Consider the following 20,356-nt stretch of genomic DNA (forward strand, 5'->3'; position numbering starts at 1 on the left):
GATAAATGGCAGCCTGAGTTGATTTGGCATGGTCATTGTTAGAAAGGGAACACGGAGGAGCCTATGCATGGATTGATTTCATCATTTTATAGCACATAAAGCTATATAAAAACCATGTAAGTGAATAACCAGTTTGAAATCCAGAAGTGAAAAATGTTATGTTATAAGGCAAATTGGAAGAGTTGGGTTGGCTTTTTTTTTTTTTTTTTTTGAGAGAGAGAGTTGGGAAGGGAGGGAGAAAGAGAAGGAAACATTGATGTGTGAGAGATACATTTCTTGGTTGTCTCTCACATGGCCCTAAGTAACCCCAACCATCTGGGGACCTGGCCCACAACCCGGGCATGTTCCCTGACCAGGAATTGAACTGGCAACCTTTTGGTTTGCAGTATGGCGCTCAATCCACTGAGCCACACCAGCCAGGGCTAGAAGGGTTGGTATTTAAAAGATGTTCTCTCTCACTTAAATTTACAGAATACAAAGGTTTTTCACTATCTTGTTTAAGTCTCGCAATAACTCTGTGGGAGTAGAAAGGGCATATATTAAAAAGCCTATTTTAAAGGTAAAAAGGCAGACTTAAAAATTCAAAAAAGGGAGGAAAGAGAGTTGATGGACTGAGATTTGCCAAAGTCCCAAATAGGACTTTAAAGTCTTTAAATTCCTAACTCAGTGTTTTTTCCACTGCAAATTCATGCTAGTAGTGATTTGTAATAATTAGAAAATAAAAACTAATCACAGAGTCACTATAGTGCAGTAAAAACCACATGTCTACTCTGCTGAATGATAAGTGTATTATGATGTATATACATAGATGGGAATGTCAGGTATATTTTTAGTCTGTACGATGATGATCTGTGTAAGGATATCTAGGGCTATCCGTCTAGATCACTGGTACAGAAATACAGTCTGCCGCATGTGGCTGGTTATAAAGTGATGTAAATCTTTCTTTCTTGACTCTTGTTTTTATAGCTGGATGTCGAGACTTGGCAACAGGAACAGCCAGTGGTGTTACATACATGGACTAAGGAGTCTGCCCACAACTACGAAAATAATTGCCATGAGGTCTCTGTCTTTGTTAGCCCAGGGGCAACCTATTTTGAGGTGGAATTTGATGAGAGATGTGAAACTGAAAAAAGGTAAGACTCATATGTTCTTCTTTCCTAAGCAATATCAGACCAAAAATGAGAGAAGGAAAGTGATAGAGATTATGCTTTCACAGGTATGATTATCTGGAATTTACCGATGCTAGAGGTGGGAAAACACGGTATGACACAAAAGTTGGCACTGATAAATGGCCCAAGGTGAGTGATGTTTTCAGAAAGAGATAAAATGCCTACTGCTGCATCCTTTTGGCATCCCTCATAGGGTAATAGATGTATGGTCTTTGAAGAGAAGCATTTATATTATGCACTTGTAAAAGAAAGGGTTTATATCAGAGTTCAGCAAACTACAAGCTGTCACCTGTTTTGTAAATACAGTTTTTTGGGCTTTTTGTTTTTTAAACACAGCCAGACCCAGTGTTTGTATGTATCATCTACAGCTGTTTTGGTACTACAGTTGCAGACTTGAGTAGTCTCAACAGAGATGTATGGCCCAGAAAGTCTAATCATTTACTACCTGGTTCTTCATAGGAAGTTTGCTGACCCCAGTTTATATCACATTGCTTAGAGCAACAAAAAAGGGCCAGAGGGTGCAGGAGGCCCAGACCATGGTAGTAAAAGCCAGGAGCCCACCTTGCAGTGAGGTCTGCATGATCTCTGGCGCTGGGAGGTCAGGGCTGCTTCAGACTGTTGACCTTCCCTCTGCTCTCAGTGGTGTTGGGTGGGAGCAAAGGTGAGTGTGAGCTCTGGCTAAGCAGGTAGTGGACAGATGGGCATCGAGGTTTAGAAAACTGACCAGCAGTTTTCTGCCAACTTTGCTTCTTCATGAGGTGTGATTGTGAATTTCTGTCTCAGCCACCCGCGTTGTCCATTTCTCCTTTAGTAACTTTGGTGAGGGTGATAAGATACAATGGTGAGACTATAACCTGAATTTAAATTTAGATTTCTTGAGTCATGAAGAACATGCTTATTTTTTACTGAAATGCTGCTTTTTCAAATCTGTTTGACCGCATGATTTTTTTTGTTTGTTTTTAGAAAGTGACCTTTAAGGCTGGTCCTCGGCTACAATTTCTCTTTCATTCTGACAGCAGTAACAATGAGTGGGGCTACAAATTCACTGTTACTGCTTATGGCCTGCCTGATGTTGCCGTGTCTTGGGGGTTGGATTTACAACTTCTTGTTTCCCGACTGATGGGACGCCTCGCTTCCCAGTGCATGGCACTCAAGTCAGTGCATCGTAAGTCCACATACTGTCCCTTCCCTTCTTGCTACAGCCTCATTGAAGACCAACATGGTACTCTCTCTTGTTAAGTTGTCTCTACATAATGGAGAAGCAAAGGTATTGATAAAATTCCCTTTCAGTTTCCTTTAAACCAAACCAGAATAAAATGTCCATGTGACCAGAATAAAGTGTCCATGTCCACTGTGGGCAGGACAAGTTGGGGAGGGAGCTGGTTTTTAGCAAAATTTCATCCTTCTTTTTGTAAGTGAATATTGGTATACTCCAACAAGAAGGTAGAAATATAGACTAAGTTAATTTTATTTCCTTTATGTGGATAGTTTATAAATATGTGAATGTGGATTTTGTCTTAAGGTGATTTCTTTAAGTTAGTTATGAAATTCATCCAAGAAACAAGCATTATATAGAATAAAACTTTCTAGAGTATTTTATGTATATATCATTTCTTGAGTTTTTCTGATTATAAAAGTAAAATATCATAGAAAAATTGCATGATGGGGAAAAGCCATTCTTGATCCTAACAACCAGAGATAACTATTATCAACATTTTAATTTATTTTCACCTAGTCTTTTTTCTATGTCTAGTCATAAACACACAAATGATGGGTATTTGATTATTTTTTACAAATTTAAATTTACAAACTATGAATATTTCTTCATCATTTAACATTCCTAAATAGTCTTCTGTTATACCCTAGAGGTGGCTTGCATTGTATTTTTCAGCTTACTATACAGATTAGTCATTTCAGAGGCACCTTGTAACTGAAGCTGTTCCACAGGATGGCAGCATTTCAGGACTTCCTTATGGTTTGGGTTCATCTGGGGTATGTGTTCATAAAGTTCACAATTACATTCTGGTAGATGTAGGGGAATCCCTCCAAGTCTTAATAATGCCCAATTTTTTAAAATCTTTTCTTCTTCAATTCTAAGGTTCTTAATATATTAAGGAAAAAAAAAAAAAACCTCTCATAAGCCTTCTTCTCTTTCCAGAGTTAGGAAGCAACATGGCAGTACCTCAGGCAAAAATGGCGTTAGTCCTAAACTCCCCCTTGTGGAAACCTGTCTTCAGGCATCAGATATGTCCAGAGTTGGGATTAGAAGCAAGCTGGCCCACTGATCCAGAACAGGATAGTAAGGAGGTATTTACTCTTCTGTTGTCTTTCTATTTGGAATAGAAAATGTTTACTAATATTTATCATTTAAAGTTATAAATGTTTGTGTTTATATCTAATCACCCCCCTAATCTGTTAGTTCCTTGAGGGCAGAAACTGTCTCTCATTCATTTAGTGTCCCCACTGTGTACCACAGGGTCCGTTGCATAATGGGTGTTCAAAAATATTGAAGGAATGACTCTTCAGTGAAATATAATAGTTGCTCAGTAAATCTCTCTTGATGGAGTTATTAAACAAATGAGTTAAGTCTATTTTTAGTCCTCAATCAAGCTTTAGAGTAAATGATTTATGCTGTACTTTTTGTTCTTCATGGAATGGTAGCACGTTATTTAGGCTTATAATATTTAAAACACTAAACAAGTTTGTCTGCTGTTTTCTTTTACATCTTTCCTTCCCTCTGTCTCTGCTTTACTACTTTTCCTTCCTCCTTCCCTCCTCCCTGCACTCCCAAGTTATTCAGTTTAGTTGCTGAATCCAGGGACCCTTCCTCTCCTTTACCTTTCTGTTAAATTTGGTTCCTTTGGACCATCTCTTCTTTTTTTAGTCAACTCTCTTCTCTTACATCTAACTGCTGCATCAGCCTCATTTATTGACCTTTCTTATTTCTCCTTCTCTAAAGAGTAGGCTTAATTCAGGCTTTCTCTCTTTCCTCACAACCCACAAGACTTCATCCTCTCTTCTCTTTTCCGCTGTCACATCTGTGTGAGTAGTTCCTAAATGTCAGTATACAACTCTGGTTCTTTTCCCAGACTCGTCATGTACCTTCATCTCTTTTAGGTATTTCATTTTAGTGTTCTGACTCCCTTTTAACTCAGAAGTGTAAAACCAGGATGCCCCCCACCTCAAACAGCTCGCTTCTTTTATTGTCATTATTGTCCTCCTAGGCACTGAGCCACTGCTCCCTAGCATCACCTTTATTCCACCTTGTTCTCACCTTTCTATCCAGTCAGCTGCAAGCCCTATGGATTTTTCCTTGTGATGTTCTTCTCTTTTCATTCCCTCTGTCTCCATCTTTATCCAGACCCTCATCTTGCACTTGCATTGTTACATTGGTACCTACCAAGTTTTTTTTTAAATACTGCATTATCTTGTCATTCCATTGCCAAGCACCATTAATGGCTCCCATTGCCCACAGGGTGAAGTCTAAACTCCTCAGTGTGACAGTCAAGGCTCTCTGCAGTCTCCTTTCACCTTACCTATCTGACTCTAGTTCCCACCACCCCCAGCTGAGACTTCAGGCCAGGTCAGTCTCCCCGCTGACTCTTAACTTCTGCTCATGTTTATGCTCCTCAGGGCCAAGCCTGCCCAGTCTTCATGTCCAGTCCAAGGCCCACATCCTCCACAAGGCTTTTCTGAATGACTTTAACTCACCAGGAACTCACGCCTGTGAATTCTTGGCACTGCCCTGGCTGGTGTGGCTCAGTGGATTGAGTGCTGGCCTGTGAACCAAAAGATTGCCGGTTAGATTCCCAGTCAGGGCACGTGCCTGGGTTGCAGGCCAGGTCCCCAACTGGGGGCGTGCGAGAGGCAACCAATCGATGTATCTCTCGCACATTGATGTTTCTCTCCCTCTCTTTCTCCCTCCCTTCACTCTCTCTAAAAATAAATAAATAAAATCTTTAAAAAAAAATTCTCAGCACTGGGTATCCCCTTCTAGGCATTTGGCACTTCATAATATTTTGCTTTATGGTAGTACTAGTTTTAATGCTTTTAATGTTTTGTTTATGTTTACCTTTTTTTAACCCATATAACTGTCTGGTCTCCCTAAAATAGATTTAAATTTTGAGAGTATGCACTGTGTTTTATACTTACTCTTGGCCTATTAGGTGTTCAGTAAACTTTATTTTTTGAAAGAATGTCTTAAACATAATGGTTTGTTGTTGTTGTTCCCAGGTTAAGAACATCCCTGATGATCCCTGCCACCATTTTCTTCTTGATTTTGCACAGTCAGATCCTGCTCAGAGCTTCTGTGGGCCATATTCAGAACTTTTCAAAGGATTCATACAGGCATGTAGAAAACAGGCCCCAAAGACAGATATAGTTGCTGGTTCCACTATTGATCAAGCTGTGAACGCCACCTTTGCCGCTCTGGTGTATCGCACTCCAGATTTATATGAGAAGCTGCAAAAATATGGTAACTTATATTACAGGGAATATTTTTCATCTGAAGTCCAAATGCTAAGTTTTAAGAAAGCCTATCTTAAGTGAATAAAATATTTTGAAATATAAATATATTTCTACAATTATAGCTCTTGTTAGGTCTACTTTGCCAGTCAAAAGATTCATGACCCATTTACAGTTAGCAGCCTGGAGTATATGGCAAGTAGCCTTGAGTTTCCTGATTAGCAGACAATTTGTCTTATCCAAAATTCTAATGGAAAACTACCAAGAAGCTTAATGGAAGGAAAGCTTAACTTGGGCCGTAATAACAGCTCAAAAGCTAGAACTTGTGCAGCTTCAGGTTAATTGGACAACCTTTCTGCTCCTTAGTATCTTTATCGGTAGAAGTTTAGATTTGATTAGCTGTAACATTCTCAGAAATTTGAATTAAAAAAATTGTTTAGGTAATTGGAATGTGCCCATAACTAAGGAGGAAAATGTTGGTATTAGTTCTTATCTTTAGACTTGCAGCTTCTTTCTAGCATCACCCCTGCTCGGCATCATCCTTTGTTGATAGCCTGCCCCACCGTTTTCTTTCCACCAGTGATACCGTTTCTGCATTTACTGTGTGTGTAGCCTGCAGCCTAACAGGACCCACAGGAGGGAGAGTCTCTCTCTCCATTCATAACGGTTCAGGGGCCACACATTTCAAACCCTACCTAAAGATGAGGCGTGGGTTTTCCCGAGCATTTTGGCAGGGTATGTGTTCTTTCCACCGTGCAGATGAAATCAGCAGGAACAAGTGCCTCCTTCCATTAGAGTAGGTTATTGACTGTTGCTCTTATTATTATTATTATTATTGAAATTAATATGGAATTTATTATCACTCCTACCTTTATTGCTGAGTTCTTTGGGTCTCATATTGCAGAATTTATTTCCTGATTTCTAAAACAAACTTGATTACTCCCTCATATGTTAATGTCTCCTTTAAGAAGTTGCTCAAATAAATAAAATTACATTGAGACATGAGTGATTTATGGAAACAACTGGGGAATTGGGACAACATGACCTTTATGATTTTGAAAAAAAATTCAGTGTATGTTTCATAATTTAATCAGGGAGCTGGACAATCTTTGTTACCTGTGGGAACTTTCAGTAGAGGATAAGAGATTTGTGAGTTAGAAGCTGAGAAACAGAAAGTTTCTAGCTGGGGGAGAGTTCTACAGCTCCTTTTCAAATCATGCTCAGCTATCACAGTTAAATATGAGAAATAATTTCGAAATATTTTGCTGAATACAAGTTGTTCTAAGAATACCTACCACCATTGCTTTGAAGAAGACATACGTGGTCTCAGTTATTTTCATCCCTGCCTTTAAGGGCTGTCAGTGTGTTCTTTCAGACTGACCTACTAAAAGAGTGGTCCTTGTGTAGCTCTTATTTGTCTAAAAATTGGTTACCCTTTTTTATTAGTAATGAACAAGAGGAGATTTTCAACTTGACCAGAAGCTACTTGAGGGCAGGGACCATGTCTGTTTTTCTCAGCATTATATATCTAGTGCCTGATATTGAGCCCAGCATATTCTAGACATTCAGACAATATTCATTGCTTTATACATTGGTTCAGCAAGAGCTTCACACTGTTCTAGTGCACACATTCCGCCTCTTCATCTAAAAACCAAACTACAACTTTTTTTGTTATTTTTCTAATCATAAAAATACCCATTCGTGTAGAAACTTACAAAATACAGAAAGGCTTAAAATAATTATCAACTATAATCTCACCGCTTTGAGGATACCTCTATTAATATGTTTCTATATATCTACCTAGCCTTTTATCTAGGTATATTTATATGTGTATATGCACACACACATCCACATACACATATAAGCATACAGGGTAGAGGCAAAAGTAAGTTTGCAGTTGCGAGCACATGAAAACAGTTTATTCTTGTATTATTATTTATTTCTTATTGTATTATTTTCCATACAACTATAAACCTACTTTTGTCCCACCTAATATATGTTTTTAATATGTATATTCTTTTTAAATATGACAATTTTTATACTGTTATATAACCAGACGTTTTTACTTGATATATACCATGAACTTTTTATGTCAATTATTTTTTTGTCACTTTTAGTATTTTTTATTTTACTTTTACTATTTTTATATCCTTTATATTCTTTTAATATTTTACTCTCTTTAATAGTATGTTTATTTCAGATGTTGTTCATTTGAGAAAAATTAGTTTGGAGTAACACAGAGAACCTATTATCGCTATTTGTGGCTTAATTGGTAATTTTTCTCCCAAGCCTCTCTTACCTACCCCCAATGTGCTAGTGTCAGGGAAGGGACTTTTCCTGTGGGTTAGATTTAGAAGCTACTGTGTGCTTAATGTTACAGTAATGAATTGTGTTAACTGAATGTAATCTCTTTGTCTCTCCTTTCCCCAGTAAACAGTGGGGGCAAGACAGCCATGAGTGAGGAATTTGCACAGGTGTATTCCTTGGCAGATGGGATTCGAATATGGATGGTAAGATTTTCCTTTGCATGCAGTTTTTATATTTTTTTAATTTCCCCACCATGATGTCATGGAATTAAGGTGTACATCTCTCAAGAATATAACTTTTGGAACGTTTCTTAAAGTTTAGTGATGTGAATGGATATAAAGTAATTTAGAACCCTTGAAACCATAATTTGGTGAGTATTGAGAAAGTTCAGAGTAAGCAGGGTTCAGCTGAGCCCCCCTGACATCCTTAGTAACCCCAAAGGCCAGGAGGTAAAGCATTACGTCAGATACTGGGCAACCACTGACGGTTCTAGTCAGGGGAGAGGCCTTTCTGCATGTTAGAAAAGTGGTTCTCTAGCATTGTTTGTGACAGCAATAAACTGGAGAAACAAAGTAGGAGCGTGGACAAAAAGATTTTCTATTATATTGCTATATAATAGCATATCACAATGTAAAGTGATAATGATAAATTACTACAATGAAAAGGAAGTAGAGCTGCATGTATCAGCATGGATGGTGCTCACAAACATGACGATGAGCAGAAAATGGCAGGCTGTGGATGGCTGCAGAGGTATGGTATTCCTTAGATAAAATTTAAGGACAAAGCAAGTCTACGTTATGTACATAAATATATAGTAAAGTTATACAAAGCATGAAAATGATGAACACAAAAACCAGGAGAATTGTTTTTATTTCTTGGGCATAGAGATGAATAGTTATATATCAGTATTATTTTTTATATATTCACAATCATTCTAAATATTGCACAGTAACTGGAGGAAAAGTCTTTAACTTAGTAGAGGATGGATAGTGAGATTGAAAGTAGGAGACTAATTGTGTAATTGTGATAATTAGATGAGGATGGCTTCTACTACTTAGAAGATAGAATAATTAGACTTTGTGATTGATAGGAGTGGTGAACAGGAGGATGGAATTCAGGACCGCTCCCATGTCCCTGGGTTGGGTGACTGGGTGGATCGTAGCAACACTGACCAGAATAGGAAAGGTGGTCCTGGATCTGAGATTGGGCAAGTAAGCTCACTTCGGGACACACTGAGTATGAGGACGTCTAGATATTCTGAGACAGATGGCTGGAGAATTAAGTAAATGTGAAAGAACCTGATGGGCTGATATCTCACAGACATGTCAAGGTTGAGAAAGGAGAACTTTAAATCATTGATAATAGTTTTTTTTAAATGTATGAGTTTATCCAGGAACACATAGCCTTGGACAGGATCCACAATAATTGGAACATACTTGGTGCCCTAAAATACTGAATAGATAGAGGGGAGCCAAAATGAATAGGATCATTCAAAAGAAACTAAAATGTATTGTCATCAGAATGGTAGGAGAATCAGAACAGTGTGTTGACCGAGAAACCAAGGTAGTAGTAGCAGTTTAAGAAAAAGAGTGCCTGATAAAGCCAGTTACCATATTACAGTTCAAGTGAAAAAGATTTGGCAGTTGCCAAGGCACATTGTAGATCATGCTTCTGGTTTTAGCATAGGACAGACTGCTGACAGTCGGACAAGATGCCAGCTTTCTCTCCAGGACTTCAGCCTCTCATCAGTCTCACATGGCCTTCTGCCTGGACTGTCCGCACTACGGTCCACATTGTGACCATGGCCTGTGTTGGCACTAGAGGCACCGTTCTCTGCCTGGCAGCCTAGGCATATCTTAGAGGTGCCCTCATACAGGGTAGACTAGAGGTCCAATTTTGGTCCAACCTCTGCAGCAAGCTGGGTGTATGGACCTTGCCAGACCCTTCGCTTCCCTGGACCTCTGCTTGTTTATCTGTCCCAGGTTAGCCTTGGATAAGGGCCCTTCCAGTGCCGGTGTTCTAGAATTTTTTAAATAATAGGGTCATGGGTATAAACGCCTCCCAAACAATGCGTATTTGAGAAGAAAGTAGTTTTGCAGACACAGCTTTAGACAGCATCACAGCCTGGATTACTCAAGGAGTAACAAAAGCAAGTCAGTCCTCTGTCCTCATCAGCTGAGCAGTAACGCAAAGTTCTCTGTGACTGCAGCACTGTGTGCTTTTGATGTAGCCCTTGCTGCCATGCCTGGACAGCCTAATTATGTGGCTCAAATCCTCCCCCAGTTAGAGATGAAGCAGAAGTCCCTGGTGAGCCTGGGGAACGAGACTGAGGAAAAGCGCGGGCCGGAAGCAGCGGAGGCGAGCCCTGAGAGCCTGGGTGAGTGCGCGAGCCCAGCCGCCATGCTGGGCCTCCCATCCCGTCACGGGCAGAGCCAGAGGCCGCGCTCTAGCTTAGCTCAGCTGGGGCTGTTGGCCTCGGGAGAGGGACAAGGCACTAAAGATAGCTTCCAAGAATGTGGAGAATTTCTCTTTCTTCTTTCTAATTACTTCTTTTAGGAGGCATCAGGTGCTTTTGGAATGACATCTTGTCGTTTTGAAAGTGTGCTAACATTAAATATCCAGTGAAATTAAGGAATTATTGTTAAATTTTTAATGATATTATGGTTATGTTACTTTTAAAACTTATTTTTTTAGAGAATATACTGAAGTTTTTATGGTTGAAGTAATAGGATGTCTGGAACCTGCGTAGCGGTGGGGAGTGGGTAAAACTGGGCTGGCCTTGCGTCGATAGCTAGTGAAGCTGGGTGAGGAGTACCTGGAGGCATCTTTTTACTATTCTCCCTACGTGTATATTTGAAAATATCCACAATAAAACTTAAAGTGTGCAGATAGTGCTGGGAAGATTTTGGTTTATATAATGAGATAAAATTCAATTCTGTTCTGTCAGTAGGTATGTATATCACTGTATGAATGGAGGCATTTCTTGTCCTAAACTATAGAGTTTAAATAGATAAGTTTATATAGATAACTTTGTCTCTAAAACTAGGCCATCAGTTTAATTTTGACTTTTTTCCCATTATCTTTTTTGCTTTTTGTATTTAGCGAAAGAATGTATTCAGAAGAGTCTTCTGTTACTAAAGTTTTTGCCCATGGGTATAAGTTCAAAAGAAAGCTGTGACAATTCGGTGACTACAGGTGAAACTGATCATCTGCAGCCACTTGACAGGCGCCAGAGGACAAGCTCTGTGGTAGAGGAACATTTCCAAGCCTCTGCATCTCCCACAGAAGCAGCTCCCCCTGCTGCAGGAGACGGGAGTCCTGGCTTGGATGTCCAGCCAAAGTTGCCACCCAGCAGTGGCCCTCCTGCCACAGAAGTGTCCTCTGCCACAGCTGAAGAACCCTCGTCACCTTCCACTCCCACTCGGCGGCCTCCCTTCACCCGAGGGCGACTCCGGCTACTCTCCTTCCGATCAATGGAGGAGGCCAGACCGGTGCCCACAGTAAAAGAGAAATACCCGGTGCTAAAGGACGTCATGGACTTTATTAAAGATCAGTCACTCTCCCACGAGAGGTGAGCCAGGTGTGACCTTTCCAGCACTTTCTTTTTTCAAGCCATAGGTACCTAGTCTACTCAAAGGCTTGAAAGCTCATGTTAAAAATGAGCAAATAATACTTGAAGGATAGGTCAAGATTTGTTTTAGAATGTTTAAGAAAAAAATAGTGATTTTTTTTCTTCTTTTCAAGAAGTATTTTTTCACTTAAGGTTTGTACACGATACAGTATATAAATTATATCTCAGTAAGGTACTGCTAGAATAAAAAAAAAAAGGAACATTTGTTTTGGTAGCTGCCACTTACAGTTTATTTTAACCCTAGGAGAAATGTAGGATTTGGTGTTATTTGTCAATGGGCCTACATTTCTGGAAGTTTTTCATGTTTTAATTTCTTATCCTAAGAATTTAGGCGTTGTCTTTACAGAGAAGTAAAGATATCAAGGTTCTTTTTTAATTGTTTTTATATGGGTTTTTGCATGTACGGACAGTTGGTGCAAACTGATTTGTAATGGTGCTGAGTGAGAACTACAAGTAGCAAGCTCATAGTGACACCCTGCCTGAGTGATATTTCTGACATTTCACAATAGTGTTTCCATTGTATTAATATGGTATCAGAACTTGGGTTGGGGGTATGTTTTCTTTCTGCCCCAGCTCAAGAGTTTTCTGGGTGTTTCTGACTTGAGTTCTGTTTCCAGTGTTGTAAAGGTTCTTTCCCTGAGAAAAGCCCAAGCCCAGAGCATCCTCGAAGTCCTAAAGATAATTCAGTATTGTGCAGAATCCCTTGGGCAGCCTCATTGCTTCCATCCGCCTTACATGCTTTTTCTGTTGGAACTTCTGACATGCCAGAAAGAGTTCACCAAGTAAGTACAAATTACAAGTCTGCAAGGAAAACAAGCAGGGGTTGTTTTAAAGAAATCCTTGTCTTCTCTAATTAATAATTCTGTCATTTCCATGTAAGAAGCAGATTTATGTTTTTGTTCAATTCATTCTCTCATCCTAAGAAAAAATGTGTTCTATTTATCCTTTTAGTAAGTAAATACCAGGAATATGGTATTATTAAGTCCTGATGAGTTTATCAGCTTTATTTTACCAGACAGTGAGGATTATATACCCCATATACCTATACTTATCCTTTGGCTTCTGGAAGCTGTGAGAGAAATGTAATGCTCATTTACAGAATGATATTAATCTAAGTAATACCTCACAAAGTTGTTCTAATATGCACTCAATAAATACTTTCTGAGTCCTGGCTGGTGTGGCTCAGTGGATTGAGTGCTGGCCTGCGAACCCAAAGGTCACTGATTCAATTCCTGGTCAGAGCACATGCCTGGGTTGGGGCCAGGTCCCCAGTTGAGGGTGTGCAAGAAGCATCTGATAGTTGTTTCTCTTGCACCTCAATGTTTCTCTCCCTCTCTTTCTTCCTCCCTTTCTCCTCTCTGGATTTGGTAACAGTCTTAGTGAAGCCATGGGGCTGAAAACCCACTTGGACTGGGTTAAAGAGAATGGGGGGGGAGTGATAAAAAGCAGAGAAAGATTATAGACATTATTTCAAGAAATTTGGCCTTAAAGGGGAGCAGAGGAATAGGACAGCAGTTGGAAGGGATGTGGGATCAACTGAGGGTTTTCAAGAAATGTGCGTGAGGGAATGAGTCAGTAATGAGGAAAACGCGATGCAGGAAGAGAGGGATCAATGTAGTGGCAGTTGCATAAGTACAGAAGTCGGCCTTTGACAGAGCCAGGGAGGCTCCATCTGTGGTAGCAGGAGGAAACTCAGCGTGGCCAGACATGAAAGAAGTTAGCTGGGACCTTTGGTGGTACAAAGATGGGGGAATTCCTGTATGGTGACTTCTATTTAAAAAACAAACAAACAAACTATGAGAATAATCATCAGCTAAAAATGGTTTAGGAGAAGGTAGTGGCAGTTTAAGGAGAAGTAGGAAGGTTTAAGTAGTAATAACAGTGGAGAAAGCCATTCTGATTGCCTGATGATTTGAGTGCTTATTTGAAAGTTATGGTTGTGAATTTAAAGTGATCCTGGTCAGCTTGGCTGTGTGGTGTTTCTTCCAGCAACACTTAGCTGTTTTGACTTGGTATAAGATTCCTTAGGCAAGTTATGTGGACAGAGCAGAAAGCGAGGGCATCGGTGACTGCAGAGGTGTGGGTGGCCATGGCCTCCAAGCTGAGAGCAGAGAGAAAGCTTGCTGGGAATAGCAGATAGCGAGCAAGAGGGAGTGTTGCTATGGGGTGGGGCTCCCAGGACTGAAATCGCCTCCGTGGGAGCAGTAGGAGGAGAGCAGGGTACGAGGTTGTGGTCAGAGTAGAACGCTCTGAAGTGAGGATTTCAGAGGTAATGCCATTCCTGTGGTGACAAGGTCAAGGAAGTGACCATCAGGCTGGGGTGGCCAAGCGGGTGGAGAATATCACTGGAGGAGAAGGTCGCAGAGAATCCAGGGACTGGGGCATCGTGGCTATTAAAGTCTCCAAGGTGACAAAGATCAAGGTAGTGAAGACAGTGAGCTTGGTGCTAAAAGTCATCAACGAAGGGAGGCAGAAAGGATGGGCACGACTCCATGGAGGTAATTTGTGGAAAATACTTAACACTGTATCTGGCACTCTGGTAGTGGGGGGAGGGTGGGTTTTACATTAGCTAAAGAAGATTAATAGTATTTCCATACTCCTATGGGCAGCCCTCGACCCAGGCTGTTTTGTCTGTTACTTTCTGAAGTCATTGTATTTGTATTTGCTTAAGTTTCTGTGCCATTTCATTCAGCTTGCTTCTTCCTGGCTCTCTTTCCTGTAAGAAATAATGATTATTAAGTAAATGATGTTCTGACAATTAAGTGACCCGTGATTTCTTCTATTTCTAGTTATTTTGGACACTTGGAAGGCTGTGGTGCGGATCTACACAAAGAAATTCGAGATACTTACTACCAATTTGTTCTCTTTTTGGTCAAAGCAATCAAAGGATTTAGTAACATAAATGACAGGTACTGGATAACTTTATAATTTCTAGAGAAAAAATTATACTTTTTTTATTTTTAAAGAAGTGTTGAAAATGTAGAAAAATACAAAGAGTAAAATGAAAAAAACCCACTCTTACCATCTAGAACTAATTGCTAATGTTGACTTCTTAGTATATTTTCTCCAAGCTCTTTTTTCTATATGGCATGTACAGTTTTTTAAAGGGCATGGGTCTTGGTTTATCTAAGAATTTGTAACTTGTTATTTTTAGTTTTTAATGTAAATATTATGTACAGTTTTAAAACATATAATAAAGCCACTCCCCAGTCTTCTCCATAGTAACTGGTTTAGACATAAACCTTAAATCAAATGGGTCTCCTCTACATCTAAGTTGCATAACCTCAGTTGCATAACCTAAGTTGGGGCTGGCCCTACTCTTGCTGTTTATTGAGAGATAATTTTTACTATTCAGTCCTTTACCTTCAGATGTCCCCTGTGGTAGTCCTGGTAAGGTAGAAACCTTACTCTATGCTTTCACAACTCTTTTTTTTTAAGCTGCTCTTTGAAGAGGGTTTGTATAGAGTATGAGAAACTTGAAAGGAGATTATAAAGAACACAAACCAGCAATCTAGAGTTCCCTTGTGCTTTCCATTTCCAATTAAACTAGCTCTCTGACTTGCCTGGTGTCTGTTTTCTCTGTTGGTGATGTACAGCTCTGATAATTTCGCCCTGATGGCCTCTTTAGGTCCCTGCTGCCTGCCTTGTCCTGTATTCAGACAGCCCTGCTTCACCTTTTGGATATGGGCTGGGAATCCAGTGATCTCACCTTCTTTGTTGACATTCAGTTACCAGATCTCCTCATGAAAATGTCACAAGAAAATATAAGCGTGCATGATAGTGTGATCAGGTAAGAACACAGTGCTGCACTCTGCAGTTCCGAGAGCAGAGTATGAAATACAGGGATCGTAGCCAAGGGGTTCAGAGCATGGACTCTGGAGCTAGACCCTGGAATATCCTGGGCTTTGCAACATACTCGCTGGATGACCTTGGGCAAGTTATTTACCCTCACTCTGCCTCAGTTTTCTCATCTTTAGAGAAGGAAATTTTAATGGTGCCTACCTCACAGGATTGTTGGGAAGAATAAATGGGTTCTATTTCCCAATGTCTGAACCAGTGTCTGGTGCATGGTAGTGTATATAAGTTAGTTGGTGGCAATTGTATTGTACACTTGGAGGATGACGATCCCTCTAGCACTTTTGGAGACCCTAGTATAGCTCTTTAGATTGGAGAATCCTTTTCTATAATTTTTTGTTACATCTGTATGTGGTTTTAGCCACTTTAACCTCTTGCATGTTAAAGGACTTAAAATATGAGAAAAAAATAGTGTGCGAAGGGTTTTTTTTCCTTTCCGCTTTTAATGGGTCAAGTTACCCATTAACCACTGATGTGGATAGAAAAGAGGTGAGAGGAGAACAGGAAAAGAAAAACAAGAGGAGAGAATTAGGAGGAAATAAATGAGTGAGTTAACACCAGAACAGTTTTCATTCAGAAGAGATATTCTGGGAAAAAGAGAATTAAAGCTGTTTCTTTGTTTACCAAACCTCTGCCATGGCTCTGCTGTCAGAGGGCGGTGACCTGAGAGAGGGGTCACAGAACACAGGCACGAGCACGCGGGTTGTGTACCTGTCAGTCTGCTGGCTGCTTCAGGTTTCATCTGCACCTAGGGATACAGTCCTTGCGGTGGGACCATATCCTTGCCTCCCAGTCCCTGGTAGCACCTGGCCCAGAGCCAAGTGTGAGCGAGCCTAAAGTCAATTTGTTGAAACACATGAATAAACAAATGTGTATTTGTTGACTGGTAATTTATTTTGCACTTGCTGTCAAGCAAATCATTTTATATTTAAAATTCTGGCTGCTAAAACAAACCGTAAACTGAAATAATGGAGACTTAAAATTTTGCATCTGAGGAGCCCATGGGTTGTCTATATGAAACTCTGTCTGAAATGAGGAGACTGAGGACCAGGGCTGAGTGCTGTGTCAAGGTCTTGCAACAGCTAGTGGGAGAGTTGAAGGCCCAGGGTCTCCTGATTTCCTTCTCATGCTGATACCACCAGGGTATGCTGAGCATGACCAAATCAGACTTTTTTAAAAAATCACTTTATTTGGCTCCAGTGCCTGGCACATAGTAGGTTCACCACAAATGGTTGTCAAGTACTATTATGCCGTGTAGGTACAGCCTTTTAATTCTAGTTCCTCACCCATCGTAGTCTGCGCTGGAAATGTCATCTCCCTTTTTATTGGTATACAGTCTTACCTCGGTACTCATCAGCTTCAGAACTCGTCAAACCCTGTATCATCATATTTTGATGAGAAAAAAATTGTTTCAGCTCTTGGTACCTGCTAGGGGACTTGTTGCATTTGCTAGAACTTGTACAAGTCTCAACGCCACCCCGTCAGAGAAAATGCTTCATCATTCAGTACTTGTCAGTTTTGGCCCTCATCACAAGTTCTGGAACAGGTTAACAACAAGTACCAAGGTACCACTGTATATTTATCAAACATCTGGAAAATCCTGGGATTTTTAAAAAGGAAATTGATCTCTTCTCCCTAGAAGTTTAAAAATACCCCATAATTTAGACCCATAGGACACAGAGTCTACTAACCAGCACTTTCCTGGATTGTTGGGAGAGGCATGCTTTTCTCTCTTTATGTCCTTCTTTCAGCCAATGGAGTGAAGAAGATGAGCTTGCTGATGCCAAGCAGAATTCAGAATGGATGGATGAGTGTCAGGATGGCATGTTTGAGGCCTGGTATGAAAAAATAGCCCAGGAAGATCCAGAGAAGCAGAGGAAAGTAAGACATTTCAACTAGAGTAATCAAAAGTGATTTGCTAGGAGTCTGGAGAGGAGAGTCTGCCTGGGGAAGTGCCTGCAGGCTTTCTCCTGAGGGGCCCAGGTGGCAGGCAGTACCTTAGTGAGTCCACTGTCACCAATCATGGTCTTTAACCTGAGGGGCCCTGAATACTGACTTGATCACACACAGAGAGTGACCCCCTGCCATAGAACTAGGCTCACAGAAAATTGGTTCATGAGACTGCAGTGTAATATTAGGCGCCAGTTTATTAATTTGCAGTGAGAAATAGAATTGCTGAAGGCCCTGGTTTCCTGTAGACAAAACATGGGAAGCCACATTTCAGTCAGAAGGCTGCCTGGCAATCGTGAAAGCAGCCATACGTATATGGAACCAGAGTTACATGATTCAGATGGGTGAAAGCACCAGGCTCAGGTAGCCTGGCATGTCCATCTCTCCCCATTAGGTGTTTATCTGTCACCACCACATTGTGCTAGGCATCTGCAGCCTCAGATTCATTAATTTTCTTAGTATTGCATGCCTACTATGTGCCAGTTACTTTGCTCAGATAGCACTGCTGTGGTGCTTGGATGGAACACACCAACTTGGCCTTTACAGTTTTTCTCTTGTGTATGATAATATGTTACTGGGAGCTATTCAGTAGTTTTAGAGTGACTTGGCATATTCGCTTTGATTTACTACTGTCGGGTGACTTAGTGATTTATTTCTCTTACTTCCTTTTCAAGCTATAAAGATAAACTGTGTTGTGGCCTCCAGGTATTTTCTAGTAGAACAGACTGTTCATGAAACAGTGCCCTTACTATCTCCCTGGAAAGTTTTTCTTTTTAAGTGCCAGTAAACAATGCTTCTTTTGCAGTGTTTCCTGTAACTATGAACACTACCCTTGTCCAACCAAGTACCCACGGCAGAAATCTGGATGTTGTTCTTGACCTTTCCCTTTTACTGTCCCCCATATCCAGTCAGTCCCCAAGGACCCTACTTCTGCCTCTTTAATATCTCTCAAATCTGCCCATCTTCTGCAGTCTAGCTTACTGCTCAGTCCAGCCCTTGTCACCTGTCATGACGTTGCTTTAACAGTGTCTGTCATGGTCAGTTTCCCCGACTCTAGTCTTGTCCCCTTCAATCCAATCTTCACTTAATAACCAGACGAACTTTTAGAATGCTCAAATCTGAGCACATTAGTCTTCCATTGAAAAACTGTCAGTGACTTCTTAGACTAGCGTTGGAGGGACCTTGTGGTTTAACCTTTCTGACTTTATCTGGTCATCCTCCCTTTCCACTATATTCTGCATACTGAGTGTCACTTACATGAGCCACCGTCCAGCTCCCTTTAGCCTCCTGTAGAACTTGGTATTACTTTTATCTGGCATACCCTCACCCTTAACTCCACACAACTAATGCCTGTTTGTCCCTTAGTTCACAAATGAGGAATTTTCTCCTTTGAAAAACCCAGCACCCATTGATGTCCCTTTTCTGTGTTCTCTAAGCCTCCTAAATTTGCCTGTCAAAGCCCTTACTATACTGTATGGTGTCATCTGTTTGCTTGAGGGAATTCCTGACTAGACACTATGCTCTTTCATTTCCTAATCCGAGAACCTAGCACTGTATTTTAAGTGCCTATTAAAAGATGGGTTGATTAATGAACAGTGGCCGTATCATAAAGTCTGTTGGGTAATTGTGTTTATTTCACCTTACAGATGCACATGTTTATTGCTCGCTACTGTGACCTGTTAAACGTGGACATTTCTTGTGATGGCTGTGATGAGATTGCTCCCTGGCATCGCTACAGGTGCCTGCAGTGCAGTGACATGGATCTCTGCAAAACTTGCTTCCTGGGTAAATTTTGCGGTCTGAGTATACCATAGCAAAAGTAACAACCATTTCTGTTCTCTCCAATCTTGTCAATTTTTAGACTCTCATTATACTAAATGAAAATACTGCCCAGCAGTATTCTCTGACTTGCTGGCTAATATGAGCCTTATCTCCCCATCTGAATCATAAGTTCCAGAGCTCTGTTACCTGACACGTTTTCATCTTCCATCATGTAGGATGTAGGTACTTGATAAATACTCAGGACCAATGAATATACTTTCAGTTGTTTCCAGGAAATTATTTTTTCCTCTGAATCAGGTAACATTTAGCAGTAGTAAAATACACACAACACACACACAAAGTAAACTTCAAAAATTCTTGAATACTCTTGACTTTTAGGTGCTGAGGTGAAGCAAACCAATAGTCGTGACCAGTTGAGGGATCTTTGTGTACGTGGTCCGGTTGTAAAAGATACAGCCCCTGACCTGGAGGCATTTATAGTCATAGCAGGAGACCACACGTGACTATTCTAGTACAATAATGTGCATGCTGAGTTATAGATGAGCAATACAGATTATTCTGGAAAGTTCAGAAGTTGTAGCAGTCACTGCTACAACTAAGGGAAGGCTTGTGGAAGAGGTTGGATGTGACCTGATCTTTGAAGAAAGTTAGAACTGGGTGATGTGAAGGAAACATGGGAGAGAGTGCATCTTCATCCAAAGCAGAGCAAGTCCAGGGCCAGAGGTGTGAGCATCTGTAGGGTGTTTAGATAGACACGCTCCAGTGTCCAGCTGAGTGATGGATTGAGACAGGTGGGGCCCAGACTCTGGGACCCTGAGATACTAGGCTAAAGAATTTGAATGAGTCTGTAGACAGCAGGGAGGGTTTTTTAAGCAGATTATTGGTGGCTCTGTTTGTTTGAGTTTCCCTTAGAAAGTCAATCTCAGTGGTGACAAGGGGGTTAGGGCCTGGACTAGGTTTGTGGCAGCAAGAACAGAAGTGGGTCAGACAGGAGGAGCGGTAAGCAGTCTGTGACAGTGTTTGGAGAACCACTGGACTTTCAGATTAAGAAGGAGACCAGAGCAGTCAGTTTCTTTTGTGATTAAGAAACTTTCTCACTCACTGGGTCTGGGGTTATGAAGTCTGTTTCCATCTTTAATTCTGGAATGAAAACATACGAGCAAAAACTTGACCACTTCTCAATGCTTATTACCAAAAG

The 20,356-nt window shown here is 40.6% G+C and overlaps 1 protein-coding gene across 3 annotated transcripts in view; it reads left to right on the forward strand.

Annotated features, from left to right (window-relative positions):
• Positions 1 to 20,356, forward strand: part of ZZEF1 (zinc finger ZZ-type and EF-hand domain containing 1) — a 108,091-nt gene that overhangs the window by 45,512 nt on the left and 42,223 nt on the right. For all 3 annotated transcript variants that reach the window (XR_008529345.1, XM_054575862.1, XM_054575863.1), the window contains exons 22-34: positions 967 to 1,133; positions 1,217 to 1,298; positions 2,133 to 2,334; positions 3,328 to 3,476; positions 5,403 to 5,643; positions 8,064 to 8,143; positions 10,224 to 10,317; positions 11,043 to 11,511; positions 12,189 to 12,353; positions 14,361 to 14,480; positions 15,200 to 15,361; positions 17,178 to 17,307; positions 19,023 to 19,161. Coding sequence is in view for 2 of the 3 variants with exons in the window: in XM_054575862.1 (XP_054431837.1) it covers positions 967 to 1,133; positions 1,217 to 1,298; positions 2,133 to 2,334; positions 3,328 to 3,476; positions 5,403 to 5,643; positions 8,064 to 8,143; positions 10,224 to 10,317; positions 11,043 to 11,511; positions 12,189 to 12,353; positions 14,361 to 14,480; positions 15,200 to 15,361; positions 17,178 to 17,307; positions 19,023 to 19,161 (2,200 nt within the window). In the remaining variant the exon portion in view is untranslated. The remainder of the gene's footprint in view (positions 1 to 966; positions 1,134 to 1,216; positions 1,299 to 2,132; positions 2,335 to 3,327; positions 3,477 to 5,402; positions 5,644 to 8,063; positions 8,144 to 10,223; positions 10,318 to 11,042; positions 11,512 to 12,188; positions 12,354 to 14,360; positions 14,481 to 15,199; positions 15,362 to 17,177; positions 17,308 to 19,022; positions 19,162 to 20,356) is intronic.

Source organism: Pteronotus mesoamericanus, unplaced genomic scaffold (assembly GCF_021234165.1).
Source record: "Pteronotus mesoamericanus isolate MK-2021 breed Mesoamerican mustached bat unplaced genomic scaffold, CSHL_Meso_final contig_317, whole genome shotgun sequence".
NCBI classification, from domain to species: Eukaryota; Metazoa; Chordata; class Mammalia; order Chiroptera; family Mormoopidae; genus Pteronotus; species Pteronotus mesoamericanus.